The 16,485-nt window shown below is 44.8% G+C and overlaps 1 protein-coding gene across 1 annotated transcript; it reads right to left on the bottom strand.

The window, feature by feature from the left end:
* Nucleotides 1–796: 796 nt before the first annotated feature.
* Nucleotides 797–15,930, bottom strand: LOC112242190 (beta-enolase). Its single transcript, XM_042298567.1, has 11 exons — nucleotides 15,850–15,930; nucleotides 9,034–9,123; nucleotides 8,781–8,876; nucleotides 7,034–7,162; nucleotides 6,513–6,646; nucleotides 6,053–6,275; nucleotides 5,669–5,866; nucleotides 5,322–5,398; nucleotides 3,695–3,819; nucleotides 2,889–3,056; nucleotides 797–993 (listed from the first exon to the last, which is right to left on the bottom strand). Exons 2-11 carry the CDS (start codon nucleotides 9,116–9,118, stop codon nucleotides 924–926), a joined length of 1,305 nt encoding a protein of 434 aa, XP_042154501.1. The 5' UTR covers nucleotides 9,119–9,123; nucleotides 15,850–15,930; the 3' UTR covers nucleotides 797–923.
* Between the last annotated feature and the right edge of the window lie 555 nt (nucleotides 15,931–16,485).

Here is a 16,485-nt window from a genome sequence, read left to right as displayed (position 1 = left end):
TTAAGAAGAAGTGTATCTTTCTAACTATATGTAGAACATGTATATTTAGTCAAAGTTTATGATGTGTATTGCTTGTTATCTGACGTTATCTGCCGGGGCTATCATCATTTCTCCGGACATTTGAGTAGCATTTTTTGAACATGGCGTCATTGTAAACAGAGATTTATGGATATAAATTGCATATTATTGAAAAAAACATAAATGTACTGTATAACATGTCCTATTACTGTCATCTGATGAAGATTTTCAAAAGGTTAATGAATTATTTTTCTTTTAATCCTGCGGTTGTTGATTGCATATTTTGTTCAACGTGGCTATTCAAATTAGCTGTGTCTTTGGTGGTGGTTTGACAAAAATATGTGCTATGTTTTCGCCGTAAAACATTTTAGAAATCTGACTTGCTGGCTAGATGAACAAGGTGTTTATCTTTCATTTGAGCTATTGGACTTGTTAATGTGTGGAGGTTAAATATTTCTAAGAATATTTTTGCGTTCCATGCGCCACGTTCCAGCTGAACGGGGGAGGGGTCGTTCCCAAAAGGGAACCCTAACCCGTCAACAGGTAAAAAAAAAAATTATTACCCGGTAATTTGACTGAGAAAACATTCTCATTTACATCAACGACCTTACGGAGAGAGGGGGGTGGGAGATGTAAGAGCCAATTGGAACCATTTACACACAGTAGTCAGGGATGTGGATCAGAGCAGCAGTACACATTCAATAAAGACAGGTGAGCACCACTTTAAATTTGGTTTTGTTTTATTTCTCACGTTACGTCAAAACAGTCACTCGTAACAGGGGGGGGTGGAAGGGCCGAAGATAAGAAACATACAAAGTGGAAATTCGTCTTCTTCTGACCCCTGACCCCAAGAGGAGGGTAGACAGTCAGCGGTGGTAGAGGGATTAAAGGAGGAGATGGAGGGTTTAGTTGATTTTGGGGTGACGGTAGTCCTTGCCGGCGAACTTGGCCTTGTTTCCAAGCTCCTCTTCAATCCTGAAGGACATAAGTCAGGGTTTAGAGGTCAGGTTCCTTCATCTTTGCAACAGAAAATCTTGTCCAGCAGTTTGAATTGAACACATCTGGTATGTATATACACACACACAGTGGGGCAAAAAAGTATTTAGTCAGTCACCAATTTCTCCCACTTAAAAAGATGAGGCCTGTAATTTTTGTAGGTACACTTCAACAATGACAGACAAAATGAGAAGAAAAAAAATCCAGAAAAATCACATTGTAGGATTTTTAATGAATTTATTTGCAAATTATGGTGGAAAATAAGTATTTGGCCAATAACAAAAGTTCCTCAATACTTTGTTATATACCCTTTGTTGGCAATGACAGAAGTCAAACGTTTTCTGTAAGTCTTCACAAGGTTTTCACACACTGTTGCTGGTATTTTGGCCCATTCCTCCATGCAGATCTCCTCTAGAGCAGTGATGTTTTGGGGCTGTTGCTGGGCAACACGGACTTTCAACTCCCTCCAAAGATTTTCTATGGGGTTGAGATCTGGAGACTAGCTAGGCCACTCCAGGACCTTGAAATGCTTCTTACGAAGCCACTCCTTCGTTGCCCGGGCGGTGTGTTTGGGATCATTGTCATGCTGAAAGACCCAGTCACGTTTCATCTTCAATGCCCTTGCTGATGGAAGGAGGTTTTCACTCAAAATCTCACGATACATGGCCCCATTAATTCTTTCCTTTACACGGATCAGTCGTCCTCGTCCCTTTGCAGAAAAACAGCCCCAAAGCATGATGTTTCCACCCCCATGCTTCACAGTAGGTATGGTGTTCTTTGGCTGCAACTCAGCATTCTTTGTCCTCCAAACACGATGAGTTGAGTTTTTACCAAGAAGTTCTATTTTGGTTTCATCTGACCATATGACATTCTCCCAATCTTCTTCTGGATCATCCAAATGCTCTCTAGCAAACTTCAGACGGGCCTGGACATGTACTGGCTTAAGCAGGGGGACACGTCTGGCACTGCAGGATTTGAGTCTCTGGCGGCGTAGTGTGTTACTGATGGTAGGCTTTGTTACTTTGGTCCCAGCTCTCTGCAGGTCATTCACTAGGTCCCCCTGTGTGGTTCTCAGATTTTTGCTCACCGTTCTTGTGATCATTTTGACCCCATGGGGTGAGATCTTGCGTGGAGCCACAGATCGAGGGAGATTATCAGTGGTCTTGTATGTCTTCCATTTCCTAATAATTGCTCCCACAGTTGATTTCTTCAAACCAAGCTGCTTACCTATTGCAGATTCAGTCTTCCCAGCCTGGTGCAGGTCTACAATTTTGTTTCTGGTGTCCTTTGACAGCTCTTTGGTCTTGGCCATAGTGGAGTTTGGAGTGTGACTGTTTGAGGTTGTGGACAGGTGTCTTTTATACTGATAACAAGTTCAAACAGGTGCCATTAATACAGGTAACAAGTGGAGGACAGAGGAGCCTCTTAAAGAAGAAGTTACAGGTCTGTGAGAGCCAGAATTCTTGCTTGTTTGTAGGTGACCAAATACTTATTTTCCACCATAATTTGCAAATAAATTCATTAAAAATCCTACAATGTGATTTTCTGGATTTTTGTTTCTCATTTTGTCTGTCATAGTTGAAGTGTACCTATGATGAAAATTACAGGCCTCATCTTTTTAAGTGGGATAACTTGCACAATAGGTGGCTGACTAAATACTTTTTTGCCCCACTGTATATATCTATATATGGTAGACACTACAGTAGTAACTTAGTATAAAGTCAGTCAGGGTGCAGTAGCTGGTGTTTTCCTGTAGGGGTCAGTCTACCATAACACTACATATATTAACTGAGTCGGTGTGCAGTAGCTGGTGTTTTCCTGTAGGGCGTCAGTGTATTAAGGCTATAGTATTAACTAGGGTTAGTGTAACTAACCTCATCAGCTGGTTGTATTTGGCCAGACGTTCTGATCTACAGGGGGCCCCAGTCTTGATCTGTCCAGTGCAGAGTCCGACCACCAGGTCAGCGATGAAAGTATCCTCTGTCTCTCCGGAGCGATGAGACACCATCACACCCCATCCGTTAGACTGGGCCAGCTTACACCTGTAAGAATAATACAAAATCATTATTTAAACTTCTAAAGTACTTTTCATAACAGAAAGAAATCTCAAAGCAAAAATTAACTAATACTATATAATGAGAAGCCTAGTCACTACTACACCCGTTTCACATAAGAGATGGTCAATTTGTTCCTGTAATATAGTGCCTGTGGTGCAGCTCCAGCAGGGGGCCCTGTAATATAGTGCCTGTGGTGCAGCTCCAGCAGGGGGCCCTGTAATATAGTGCCTGTTGCACAGCTCCAGCAGGGGGCCCTGTAATATAGTGCCTGTTGCACAGCTCCAGCAAGGGGCCCTGTAATATAGTGCCTGTGGTGCAGCTCCAGCCGGGGCCCTGTAATATAGTGCCTGTTGCACAGCTCCAGCAAGGGGCCCTGTAATATAGTGCCTGTGGTGCAGCTCCAGCAGGGGGCCCTGTAATATAGTGCCCGTAACACAGCTCCAGCAGGGGGCCCTGTAATATAGTGCCTGTAGCGGAGCTCCAGCAGCGGGCACTGTAATATAGTCCTTGTGGTGCAGGTCCAGTAGAAGGTCCTGTAATATAGTGCCTGTAGCGCAGCTCCAGCAGGGGACCCTGTAATATAGTCCCTGTAGGGCAGCTCTGCGAGGGGGCCCTATACTTACGCCTTGATGGACTCTGTGACGGAGCCGATCTGGTTGACCTTGAGGAGCAGGCAGTTACAGGCCTTCTTCTCCACAGCCTGCTGGATACGCTTGGGGTTGGTCACTGTCAGATCATCTCCCACCACCTGTAGAATAACATACAGATTTTTTTACACCTTTATTTAACCAGGTGGCCAGTTGAGAACACCTTTATTTAACCAGGTAGGCAAGTTGAGAACAAGTTCTCATTTACAACTGCGACCTGGCCAAGATAAAGCAAAGCAGTGAGACACAAACAACAACACAGAGTTACACATAAACAAACACACAGTCAATAACACAACAGGAAAGTCTATATACAGTGTGCACATATGAGGTAAGATTAGGGAGGTAAGGCAATAAATAGGCCGTAGTGGTGAAGTAATTACAATATAGCAATTAACACTGGAGTGACAGATGTGCAAGTAGAGCTACTGGGGTGCAAAAGAGCAAGATAAATAAATATGGGGATGAGGTAGTTGGGTGGGCTATTTACAGATGGGCTATATACAGGTATGTACTTGCTTAAACTAATATAATTTCTACTGACTCCTTGTGGATGTGTAACTCTGTAAAAAAAACGCATTATTCTAAATAATAACGAATGCCGAAATTATTTTTGAACCGAACATTATCTAGCATCCCTCCTCCAGACCCAACAACATTATCTAGCATCCCTCCTCCAGACCCAACAACATTATCTAGCATCCCTCCTCCAGACCCAACAACATTATCTAGCATCCCTCCTCCAGACCCAACCACATCATCTAGCATTATCTAGAATTTGTTCTTAACTGACTTGCCTCGTTAAATAAAGGTAAAATAAAAAGTGAGCCATGTCAGGCAGTAAATGAGGCTGAATGAACTGTTTTCGCTGACAGACAAGGCTCCGCTGATAGGACTCTGCTGTTGGGACAGCTTTATGTAGGCCCTAACAGTTTGTGGGCACCGTCTCACCGCTATAGTGGAATTATTGTGCTGTGTAGTGGCTTTGCTGCCATGCAAAAATAAAAAAGCTTTACTCACCAAGATTTTCATGCGAAAATTGCCACTCCGGCCAGCTATCTAATCTTGTAGTAAGCATGGTCGAATTACCGACCGGGGTGGGGCCCATTGATCAGTTAATATATTAGAAACTGCAAACATTTGCCTGAACCCTAAGCCAAAATGTGTAGAACTGCAGGAAATGTGATATATGTGATAGGAAATTAGAATATTTTTCTCTCCGCCCCATTGCAATTTTGTATTGGCTGTCACCAGGGGTTACGTTAAAATGTTAGACCCCTATAGATATAGGGACCCACAGAGTTAGACCCCTATAGATATAGGGACCCACAGAGTTAGACCCCTATAGATATAGGGACCCACAGGGTTAGACCCCTAAAGATATAGGGACCCACAGAGTTAGACCCCTATAGATATAGGAGGAGCTGAAGACAAACAAACTGGACCCACCTGGATGTTAGACTCCTATAGATATAGGGACCCACAGAGTTAGACCCCTATAGATATAGGGACCCACAGAGTTAGACCCCTATAGATATAGGGACCCACAGAGTTAGACCCCTATAGATATAGGAAGAGCTGAAGACAAACAAACTGGACCCACCTGGATGTCGACGGCGGCGGTGAACTTTGACCATGCAGCCCAATCATCCTGATCGAAGGGATCCTCAATGGACTGGACTGGAGGAAGAGGAGAGGAGTTAGAGGGGAAGGGATCCTCAATGGACTGGACTGGAGGAAGAGGAGAGGAGTTAGAGGGGAAGGGATCCTCAATGGACTGGACTGGAGAGGAGGATGAGGAGTTAGAGGGGAAGGGATCCTCAATGGACTGGACTGGAGGAAGAGGAGAGGAGTTAGAGGGGAAGGGATCCTCAATGGACTGGACTGGAGAGGAGGATGAGGAGTTAGAGGGGAAGGGTGTATATACAGTGTGTGTGTTTCTCTACGTACCGGGATATCCCTTGATGAAGCTCTTGTACAGATCTCCCAGCTGATCCCCGGTGATGTACCTGGCAGGGTCGTCAGGTGACTTGAAGTCCAGGTCGTACTTTCCTGCCTTGTAGAACTCCGAGGCGGCCACGTCCATGCCGATGATGATCTTGTCTGGGTAGCCGGCCTTCTCAATGGCTGACTTCAGGAGCTCCAGAGCTGGAGGGAGAAGAAAGGGTTAAAGTATCACACACCTCCGCCAGGGGGCCCTTTAGAATAGTCCCTGTGGTGCAGCTCCACAAGGGGGTCCTATAGTAATAGTCCCTGTGGTGCAGCTCCACAAGGGGGTCCTATAGTAATAGTCCCTGTGGCGCAGCTCCTACAGGGTGCCCTATAAACTCTTACCCTCGTTGTTCTCCAGGATGTTGGGTGCGAAGCCGCCCTCATCTCCTACGTTGGTGGCATCCTTTCCGTACTTGGCCTTGATCACGTTCTTCAGGTTGTGGTAAACCTCAGCTCCGATCCTCATGGCCTCGTGGAAGTTGGACGCTCCGATGGGCAGGATCATGAACTCCTGCATGGCCAGCTTGTTACCAGCATGGCTACCACCGTTGATCACGTTGAAGGCCTGGAGGGCAGGCAAGAACACATATTTTCTTTAGGGAATGTCATTTCTAATTTGATATGTTAGCCATTTTATTTATTTTTCATTTCAAAGCTGACAATATACTGTACATCAAGTATAAAGGTAGTTGTAAATATGAAGGTATATGTACTCATGGGGCAGGGTGATGTCCTGGTTATATTATATAGGTAGGTATATGATGGGGCAGGGGTCAGGGTTAAAGGTTAAACCTGTACTCACGGGGCAGGGCAGGATGACGTCCTTGTGTCCGGCCAGGTCAGCGATGTGTCGGTACAGGGGCACTCCCTTCTCTGCTGCTCCTGCCTTGCAGACCGCCAGAGACACGCCCAGGATGGCATTGGCTCCAAACTTAGCTACAGGAGGGGGAGAGGCATGAGGCAGGGGGAGTGAGGGAGGCAAGAGGGAGGGGGAGGCAGGAGGTGGGGGGCATGAGGAGGCAGGCGGGTAAGGGGGCAGGAGCAGGCAGGAAGGAGTGGGGGGCAGGTGGAAGGGGGACTGTGTGAATATGCATATTGCTAAGAGCCTCATTTAATTTGAACGACACGATGCATTATCAAAGTGCCCGCTCCCGTCTGCACAGACTCTATGCGTCAGCAGAACACGTTTCCTAGGAGATGTGTGGACGCAGACGAGGAATCCTGTGTTGATGGGAGTGGACGTTCGATAGAAGCAGAAGGTTTAAATTGGGCTTAAGCGCTCAAACTTTGAATGTCAAGAAAGACAAAGGAGGAGAGACATACACTTGTTCTCAGTTCCGTCCAACTCGAGCATGAATTGGTCAATCTTCTCCTGGTCAACAACACTGAACTTCTTCTCAATCAGTTTGGCAGCGATGTCCTTGTTCACATGATCCACAGCCTTAACGGTACCTTTAGAGATAGTAAAGATGATTAGATATTAAAGAGAGAGAACACTGTTAGATCACAGAGAAACCAATCAGTCTACTCCAGGGATATTCAAAACTGACTCTAGTCCAGTACCTCTACTCCATAGTCCAGTACCTCTACTCCATAGTCCAGTACCTCTACTCCATAGTCCTGTACCTCTACTCCATAGTCCTGTACCTCTACTCCATAGTCCAGTACCTCTACTCCATAGTCCAGTACCTCTACTCCATAGTCCTGTACCTCTACTCCATAGTCCTGTACCTCTACTCCATAGTCCAGTACCTCCTGACCAGCACCTCTACCCATAGTCCTGTACCTCCATAGTCCAGTACCTCTAATCCATAGACCAGCACCTCTACTCCATAGTCCTGTACCTCTACTCCATAGTCCAGTACCTCTAATCCATAGTCCAGTACCTCTAATCCATAGTCCAGTACCTCTAATCCATAGTCCTGTACCTCTACTCCATAGTCCAGTACCTCTAATCCATAGACCAGCACCTCTACTCCATAGTCCAGTACCTCTAATCCATAGACCAGCACCTCTACTCCATAGTCCAGTACCTCTATTCCATAGTCCAGTACCTCTAATCCATAGACCAGCACCTCTACTCCATAGTCCAGTACCTCTAATCCATAGACCAGCACCTCTACTCCATAGTCCAGTACCTCTATTCCATAGTCCAGTACCTCTACTCCATAGACCTGTACCTCTACTCCATAGTCCTGTACCTCTACTCCATAGTCCTGTACCTCTATTCCATAGTCCAGTACCTCTATTCCATAGACCTGTATCTCTATTCCATAGTCCAGTACCTCTATTCCATAGACCTGTACCTCTATTCCATAGTCCAGTACCTCTATTCCATAGACCTGTACCTCTACTCCATAGTCCTGTACCTCTACTCCATAGACCAGTACCTCTATTCCATAGTCCTGTACCTCTATTCCATAGACCTGTACCTCTATTCCATAGACCTGTACCTCTACTCCATAGACCAGTACCTCTACTCCATAGACCTGTACTCCATAGTCCAGTACCTCTATTCCATAGACCTGTACCTCTACTCCATAGTCCTGTACCTCTATTCCATAGTCCAGTACCTCTATTCCATAGACCTGTACCTCTATTCCATAGACCTGTACCTCTACACCATAGACCTGTACCTCTACTCCATAGACCTGTACCTCTACTCCATAGTCCTGTACCTCTACTCCATAGTCCAGTACCTCTACTCCATAGACCTGTACCTCTACTCCATAGTCCAGTACCTCTACTCCATAGTCCAGTACCTCTACTCCATAGACCTGTACCTCACCAGGGGACTGCAATTAACTAGCAGTTAGAAATTAAAATCAAAAGTGGAACTGGACTTATGGTCTAGATTTGAGTATCTCTCATCCAGGTCAACAGATCCCAGAGAGGTAGATCTGCCCAGGTCAACAGATCCCAGAGAGGTAGATCTGCCCAGGTCAACAGATCCCAGAGAGGTAGATCTGCCCAGGTCAACAGATCCCAGAGAGGTAGATCTGCCCAGGTCAACAGATCCCAGAGAGGTAGATCAGCCCAGGTCAACAGATCCCAGAGAGACATAACTCACCTTTTCCCAGGTAGCGTGACTTGTCTCCATCTCTCAGCTCCAGAGCCTCATGGACACCGGTAGAGGCACCGCTGGGCACGGCTGCCCTGAAACGGCCTGAACACACAGAGAGAGAGAGAGAGAGGTTAGACTGCTGGGTCTCTCTGAACACAGAGAGAGAGCCAGAGAGAGACAGAGAGAGACAGAGGTTAGACTGCTGGGTCGGTGAACAACATTGTGGTACAGCATGTTTGTATGTAAACACTATGTGCACCTTTGGCGGTGTAGAGGTCCACCTCCACAGTGGGGTTTCCTCTGGAGTCGAGGATCTCTCGGGCATGGATCTTAGTGATAGACATACTGACTGGAGAGGAGCGATAGAAAGAGATATGGGGGAGAGAGTGAGAGAAAGATGGGAGGGGACAGGGGGAAGGGGAGAGAAAAAAGGAATAATCAAGTATTATATTGACCTTCAGATTTCCACTGTTGCTCTCAGTCAATCAGAATTCAGGTCAGAGTCTACACTCTCCTAGCAATCTGTACTGTAGTCGGTATGTACACCTCTGTGTGTGACCTGACTTAGCCACTGTGTAGGTATCTTCATGTCTGCATCACAGTGGAATCTGTCCCATTCTCCACGCTGTGCTTCCTCCTACAAGCATCACACACAGCTAGTATGGTTACCTGGTTACATAGGTTAGTGTAGTATGGTTACGTAGGTTAGTGTAGTATGGTTACCTGGTTACGTAGGTTAGTGTAGTATGGTTACCTGGTTACGTAGGTTAGTGTAGTATGGTTACCTGGTTACGTAGGTTAGTGTAGTATGGTTACCTGGTTACGTAGGTTAGTGTAGTATGGTTACCTGGTTACGTAGGTTAGGGTAGTATGGTTACGTAGGTTAGTGTAGTATGGTTACCTGGTTACGTAGGTTAGTGTAGTATGGTTACCTGGTTACGTAGGTTAGTGTAGTATGGTTACCTGGTTACGTAGGTTAGTGTAGTATGGTTACCTGGTTACGTAGGTTAGTGTAGTATGGTTACCTGGTTACATAGGTTAGGGTAGTATGGTTACCTGGTTACGTAGGTTAGTATAGTATGGTTACCTGGTTACGTAGGTTAGGGTAGTATGGTTACGTAGGTTAGTGTGGTCTGGTTACGTAGGTTAGTGTGGTATGGTTACGTAGGTTAGTGTGGTATGGTTACCTGGTTACGTAGGTTAGGGTATTATGGTTACCTGGTTACGTAGGTTAGGGTATTATGGTTACCTGGTTACGTAGGTTAGTGTGGTATGGTTACCTGGTTACGTAGGTTAGTGTGGTATGGTTACATAGGTTAGTGTGGTATGGTTACCTGGTTGCGTAGGTTAGTGTAGTATGGTTACCTGGTTACGTAGGTTAGGGTAGTATGGTTACTCGGTTACGTAGGTTAGTGTAGTATGGTTACGTAGGTTAGTGTAGTATGACTACCTGGTTACATAGGTTAGTGTAGTATGGTTACCTGGTTACGTAGGTTAGTGTAGTATGGTTACCTGGTTACGTAGGTTAGTGTAGTATGGTTACCTGGTTATGTAGGTTAGGGTAGTATGGTTACTTGGTTACGTAGGTTAGTGTAGTATGGTTACGCAGGTTAGGGTAGTATGGTTACCTGGTTATTTGTAATGTGTGAGTGGGTGTGCGTATACGTGTTGAGCTAAGTGTGTTGTTAGCAGTGTGTGTATGTATGTGTGTGTGTGTGTGTATACACGTGCTGAGATAAGTGTGTTGTTAGCAGTGTGTGTGTGTGTATACGTTCTGAGCTAAGTGTGTTAGCAGTGTGTGTGAAGAGGTCTAGAGCCTGTTTAATCTCTAACCTTTTAGTTTGACCTTTCTGTAGATTCACTAGAGGCTTCAGTGTGACCTTTCACTCCATGTTATTGTTGGCCATGGCATTACTGTATTACAGTACGCAATACAGTGTGTGTATTAATAAACACACTGGCCCTCGCCCACACACTCAACATTCAGAACATTTGAGATTACATTTCCTATCTGGTTCTTGAGTTATCTTTTATGTCATTCTGCCTCTCTGCCTGAGACTCTGCCTGAGACTGCCTGAGACTCCCCTTATATGACTGGGAGACAACCTTCTCATTCTGTATGTCCTCATCAACATTTTAAAGCAATATCTTAGAGCAACATTAAGATGTTCTAGATTTAAAAATAAACTCTGGTCTAGGCTGTTGGTTTAGCTAAACTAGGCTAACATGCTGCATGTCCTCATTAACATTAAAACCCACATCCCACATCTCCTCTAAATGTACCCAATCTTCATTCATTCATTCTACACAAAAAGCTGTTGCACAGCACACCATTCACCCTTTTGGACTGGATCGCTAGCAGATGCACTGTACCACACTCTGCAACCTGGAACCAAAAGAGGTTCTTCGGCTGTTCCCACAGGAGAAACAAGGGCTGTGTTCTTCGGCTGTTCCCACAGGAGAAACTAGGGCTGTGTTCTTCAACTGTTCCCACAGGAGAAACTAGGGCTGTGTTCTTCGGCTGTTCCCACAGGAGAAACTAGGGCTGTGTTCTTCGGCTGTTCCCACAGGAGAAACTAGGGCTGTGTTCTTCGGCTGTTCCCACAGGAGAAACTAGGGCTGTGTTCTTCGGCTGTTCCCACAGGAGAAACTAGGGCTGTGTTCTTCGGCTGTTCCCACAGGAGAAACTAGGGCTGTGTTCTTCGGCTGTTCCCACAGGAGAAACTAGGGCTGTGTTCTTCGGCTGTTCCCACAGGAGAAACTAGGGCTGTGTTCTTCGGCTGTTCCCACAGGAGAAACTAGGGCCCACAGGAGAAACTAGGGCTGTGTTCTTCGGCTGTTCCCACAGGAGAAACAAGGGCTGTGTTCTTCGGCTGTTCCCACAGGAGAAACTAGGGCTGTGTTCTTCGGCTGTTCCCACAGGAGAAACTAGGGCTGTGTTCTTTGGCTGTTCCCACAGGAGAAACTAGGGCTGTGTTCTTCGGCTGTTCCCACAGGAGAAACTAGGGCTGTGTTCTTCGGCTGTTCCCACAGGAGAAACTAGGGCTGTGTTCTTCGGCTGTTCCCACAGGAGAAACTAGGGCTGTGTTCTTCGACTGTTCCCACAGGAGAAACTAGGGCTGTGTTCTTCGGCTGTTCCCACAGGAGAAACTAGGGCTGTCGAAATTGTAAAAAGTGTATTTTTCCATATATCGATACATCCTGTGTGTTTTAATCAAATCAACTATATGCACCGAGGTTGTCTGACACTGTTAGATTAAATAATTAAGACACACAACTGACAAGAGGGAGTCCAACTGCAATTGATTTGATTGTGCAGGGCCTGGCTCAGACTGCGCCGTGTTAAAAAGAAAGGCAGCTAGTGATTGTGACTAGCACCCGTTCTCCCTGTTCTGACGGACTGTGCCATCCCCACAGCCTCCACAATGGATCAGTCACTCAGACAGGCGTCATGTTAGACTGACAGACTGTGCCATCCCCACAGCCTCCACAATGGATCAGTCACTCAGACAGGCGTCATGATTATTATTATTATTATTTATTTTTTGCTACTCAACTAAAGAAATATTGGTCGACCAGCAGCCTATTGACCAGTAGACTAAATGGGGTCAGCCCTAGGAGACACTAAATGTGGTCAGCCCTAGGAGACACTAAATGGGGTCAGCCCTAGGAGACACTAAATGGGGCCAGCCCTAGGAGACACTAAATGGGGCCAGCCCTAGGAGACACTAAATGGGGCCAGCCCTAGGAGACACTAAATGGGGCCAGCCCTAGGAGACACTAAATGGGGCCAGCCCTAGGAGACACTAAAAGGGGTCAGCCCTAGGAGACACTAAATGGGGCCAGCCCTAGGAGACACTAAATGGGGCCAGCCCTAGGAGACACTAAATGGGGCCAGCCCTAGGAGACACTAAATGGGGTCAGCCCTAGGAGACACTAAATGGGGCCAGCCCTAGGAGACACTAAATGGGGCCAGCCCTAGGAGACACTAAATGGGGCCAGCCCTAGGAGACACTAAATGGGGCCAGCCCTAGGAGACACTAAATGGGGCCAGCCCTAGGAGACACTAAATGGGGCCAGCCCTAGGAGACACTAAATGGGGCCAGCCCTAGGAGACACTAAATGGGGCCAGCCCTAGGAGACACTAAATGGGGCCAGCCCTAGGAGACACTAAACCCCTTTTGGGTCTACATGGAACACTAAAGAGTTCTCTCTGGAACCATAAAGGGTTCTCTTATGGGGATAGCTGCAGAACACTTTGGAACACTTTTTTTCTAAGAGTGTAGAGATGCAAGAGAGGCTGAAACAACAACCTTCATGTCCTTCACACAAAGACAGCACACTGGTCTCTCTCACTCTCCCTGTTAGATGACAGCAGACAACGGTCGTTACAGGTTCAGCTGCCCAATAACTCCACCCAACACCAACTGTGTCCGGTGAGGAATCAAACAGAGTGCGTGCTTGGTAACTGCCTGGATACTTACAGAATGTTTGAATAGATTAGATGGTCGAGAGGAAGTATAACGTCACACAGAAATATCAAAAGAGCATCACAGTGACGCAACTGAAACGGCGTAGTGCCCGACAGTGATTGTGAGACGGCACTTTATCGGGAGATTATGTAACAGTGTCCTGCTCCCCCTCGATGCTATAGTCTATATCCTGCAAACTGTCTCTGTTAGATGTAGTGTAGACCTGGACTATAATCAAACTGTCTCTGTTAGATGTAGTGTAGACCTGGACTATAATCAAACTGTCTCTGTTAGATGTAGTGTAGACCTGGACTATAATCAAACTGTCTCTGTTAGATGTAGTGTAGACCTGGACTATAATCAAACTGTCTCTGTTAGATGTAGTGTAGACCTGGACTATAATCAAACTGTCTCTGTTAGATGTAGTGTAGACCTGGACTATAATCAAACTGTCTCTGTTAGATGTAGTGTAGACCTGGACTATAATCAAACTGTCTCTGTTAGATGTAGTGTAGACCTGGACTATAATCAAACTGTCTCTGTTAGATGTAGTGTAGACCTGGACTATAATCAAACTGTCTCTGTTAGATGTAGTGTAGACCTGGACTATAATCAAACTGTCTCTGTTAGATGTAGTGTAGACCTGGACTATAATCAAACTGTCTCTGTTAGATGTAGTGTAGACCTGGACTATAATCAAACTGTCTCTGTTAGATGTAGTGTAGACCTGGACTATAATCAAACTGTCTCTGTTAGATGTAGTGTAGACCTGGACTATAATCAAACTGTCTCTGTTAGATGTAGTGTAGACCTGGACTATAATCAAACTGTCTCTGTTAGATGTAGTGTAGACCTGGACTATAATCAAACTGTCTCTGTTAGATGTAGTGTAGACCTGGACTATAATCAAACTGTCTCTGTTAGATGGGGATAGTGTAGACCTGGACTATAATCAAACTGTCTCTGTTAGATGTAGTGTAGACCTGGACTATAATCAAACTGTCTCTGTTAGATGTAGTGTCCTGGACTATAATCAAACTGTCTCTGTTAGATGTAGTGTAGACCTGGACTATAATCAAACTGTCTCTGTTAGATGTAGTGTAGACCTGGACTATAATCAAACTGTCTCTGTTAGATGTAGTCAGACCTGGACTATAATCAAACTGTCTCTGTTAGATGTGTGTAGACCTGAGGACTATAATCAAACTGTCTCTGTTAGATGTAGTGTAGACCTGGACTATAATCAAACTGTCTCTGTTAGATGTAGTGTAGACCTGGACTATAATCAAACTGTCTCTGTTAGATGTAGTGTAGACCTGGACTATAATCAAACTGTCTCTGTTAGATGTAGTGTAGACCTGGACTATAATCAAACTGTCTCTGTTAGATGTAGTGTAGACCTGACTATAATCAAACTGTCTCTGTTAGATGTAGTGTAGACCTGGACTATAATCAAACTGTCTCTGTTAGATGTAGTGTAGACCTGGACTATAATCAAACTGTCTCTGTTAGATGTAGTGTAGACCTGGACTATAATCAAACTGTCTCTGTTAGATGTAGTGTAGACCTGGACTATAATCAAACTGTCTCTGTTAGATGTAGTGTAGACCTGGACTATAATCAAACTGTCTCTGTTAGATGTAGTGTAGACCTGGACTATAATCAAACTGTCTCTGTTAGATGTAGTGTAGACCTGGACTATAATCAAACTGTCTCTGTTAGATGTAGTGTAGACCTGGACTATAATCAAACTGTCTCTGTTAGATGTAGTGTAGACCTGGACTATAATCAAACTGTCTCTGTTAGATGTAGTGTAGACCTGGACTATAATCAAACTGTCTCTGTTAGATGTAGTGTAGACCTGGACTATAATCAAACTGTCTCTGTTAGATGTAGTGTAGACCTGGACTATAATCAAACTGTCTCTGTTAGATGTAGTGTAGACCTGGACTATAATCAAACTGTCTCTGTTAGATGTAGTGTAGACCTGGACTATAATCAAATGCGCTGCAAATGTGGAAGTGAATTAAAGTCATCCCGCTACAATATTTAATTGCATGCTGGTCATAAATATATATGCCTAAATCAATATTGGGGCTTTACTATACAGGCTGTAGTATAGCTCAGATCCATCTGCAGAGAGTAACAGTCAAGTTAATTATTAGAGTTTATTCTAGGCCTTCAACTTTGTAGCTTACAACACATGAACTATTAGTGTCCTCAACTGAAGGTCATCACGTTGTCATTCGGCTACAAACACACAGGAGGAGGTTTGTGTACAAAAACTGAAAAGATGAAAAACGAATGAAATCGCAGACGCATGAGAACTAGGCCACTGTATGTTTTTAACAGTTGCAATGTCTAAGAACAAATCCCATTGCTTCAATCCCAAAGGCTAAAATTAAAGTATTCATTGTTCCTAAAGTGTATCAGTCACAGAACATAAGCAAACACAGTTACAAGGCTAGAGTTGAGAGTGCCAAAGCAAGAGGAACATTCAATTGACAACTACACAAGTTGGTCTTTCCTAGGCCTGTAAATGTTTCTGAAGTTTCTATGAATGTGTACGCAGAGCGAATCGAATAACCCAGAAAGCATGGTACCTGAGGGGGGTTGATGCGGCTGGCTGGCTGTCCGACTGTCCTTCTGGAAAGTGACACCCCTGTCCCTCCTCTGGTGCTTTATAGACTGCCACTAGTGGCCTGCCGCCCCCATATATAAGGACAAGGGTTTAGGGGCGGAAGGGAAATTATCAGACACACTACAAAATGCAGAAAATGAAATGACGGTGAGATATGTCTGCGTTTGTGTTAATGTGTCGAATACATATGTTTCCCTACAAATGATTAATCAATATATAATATGTTTCTTAGATTCTCTCCATATGATTCATAAAAATATAATGTTTTGAGTTTCTCTCTCCAAATGATTCAACAGTATGTAAGATAATTTGAACAGCATCACATAATAATTCAGACTTTTGAGTTTTTTTCTTCAAATTAAAACATGTAGGCCTACTGTTGACTTACAGGGGGGTTCTTATGAACACATGAATATGACTGACACATGGATACAGCTCTACTTTAGGGCTGATACATGGATTAAGACTGATACATGGATACATCTCTACTTTAGGACTGAGACATGGATACAGCTCTACTACAGGACTGAGACATGGATACAGCTCTACTACAGGACTGATACATGGATACAGCTCTACTACAGGACTGATACATGGA

Source organism: Oncorhynchus tshawytscha, linkage group LG15, assembly GCF_018296145.1.
Source record: "Oncorhynchus tshawytscha isolate Ot180627B linkage group LG15, Otsh_v2.0, whole genome shotgun sequence".
Lineage (NCBI taxonomy): Eukaryota > Metazoa > Chordata > Actinopteri > Salmoniformes > Salmonidae > Oncorhynchus > Oncorhynchus tshawytscha.
This window is presented reverse-complemented; position numbering and strand designations above follow the sequence as displayed.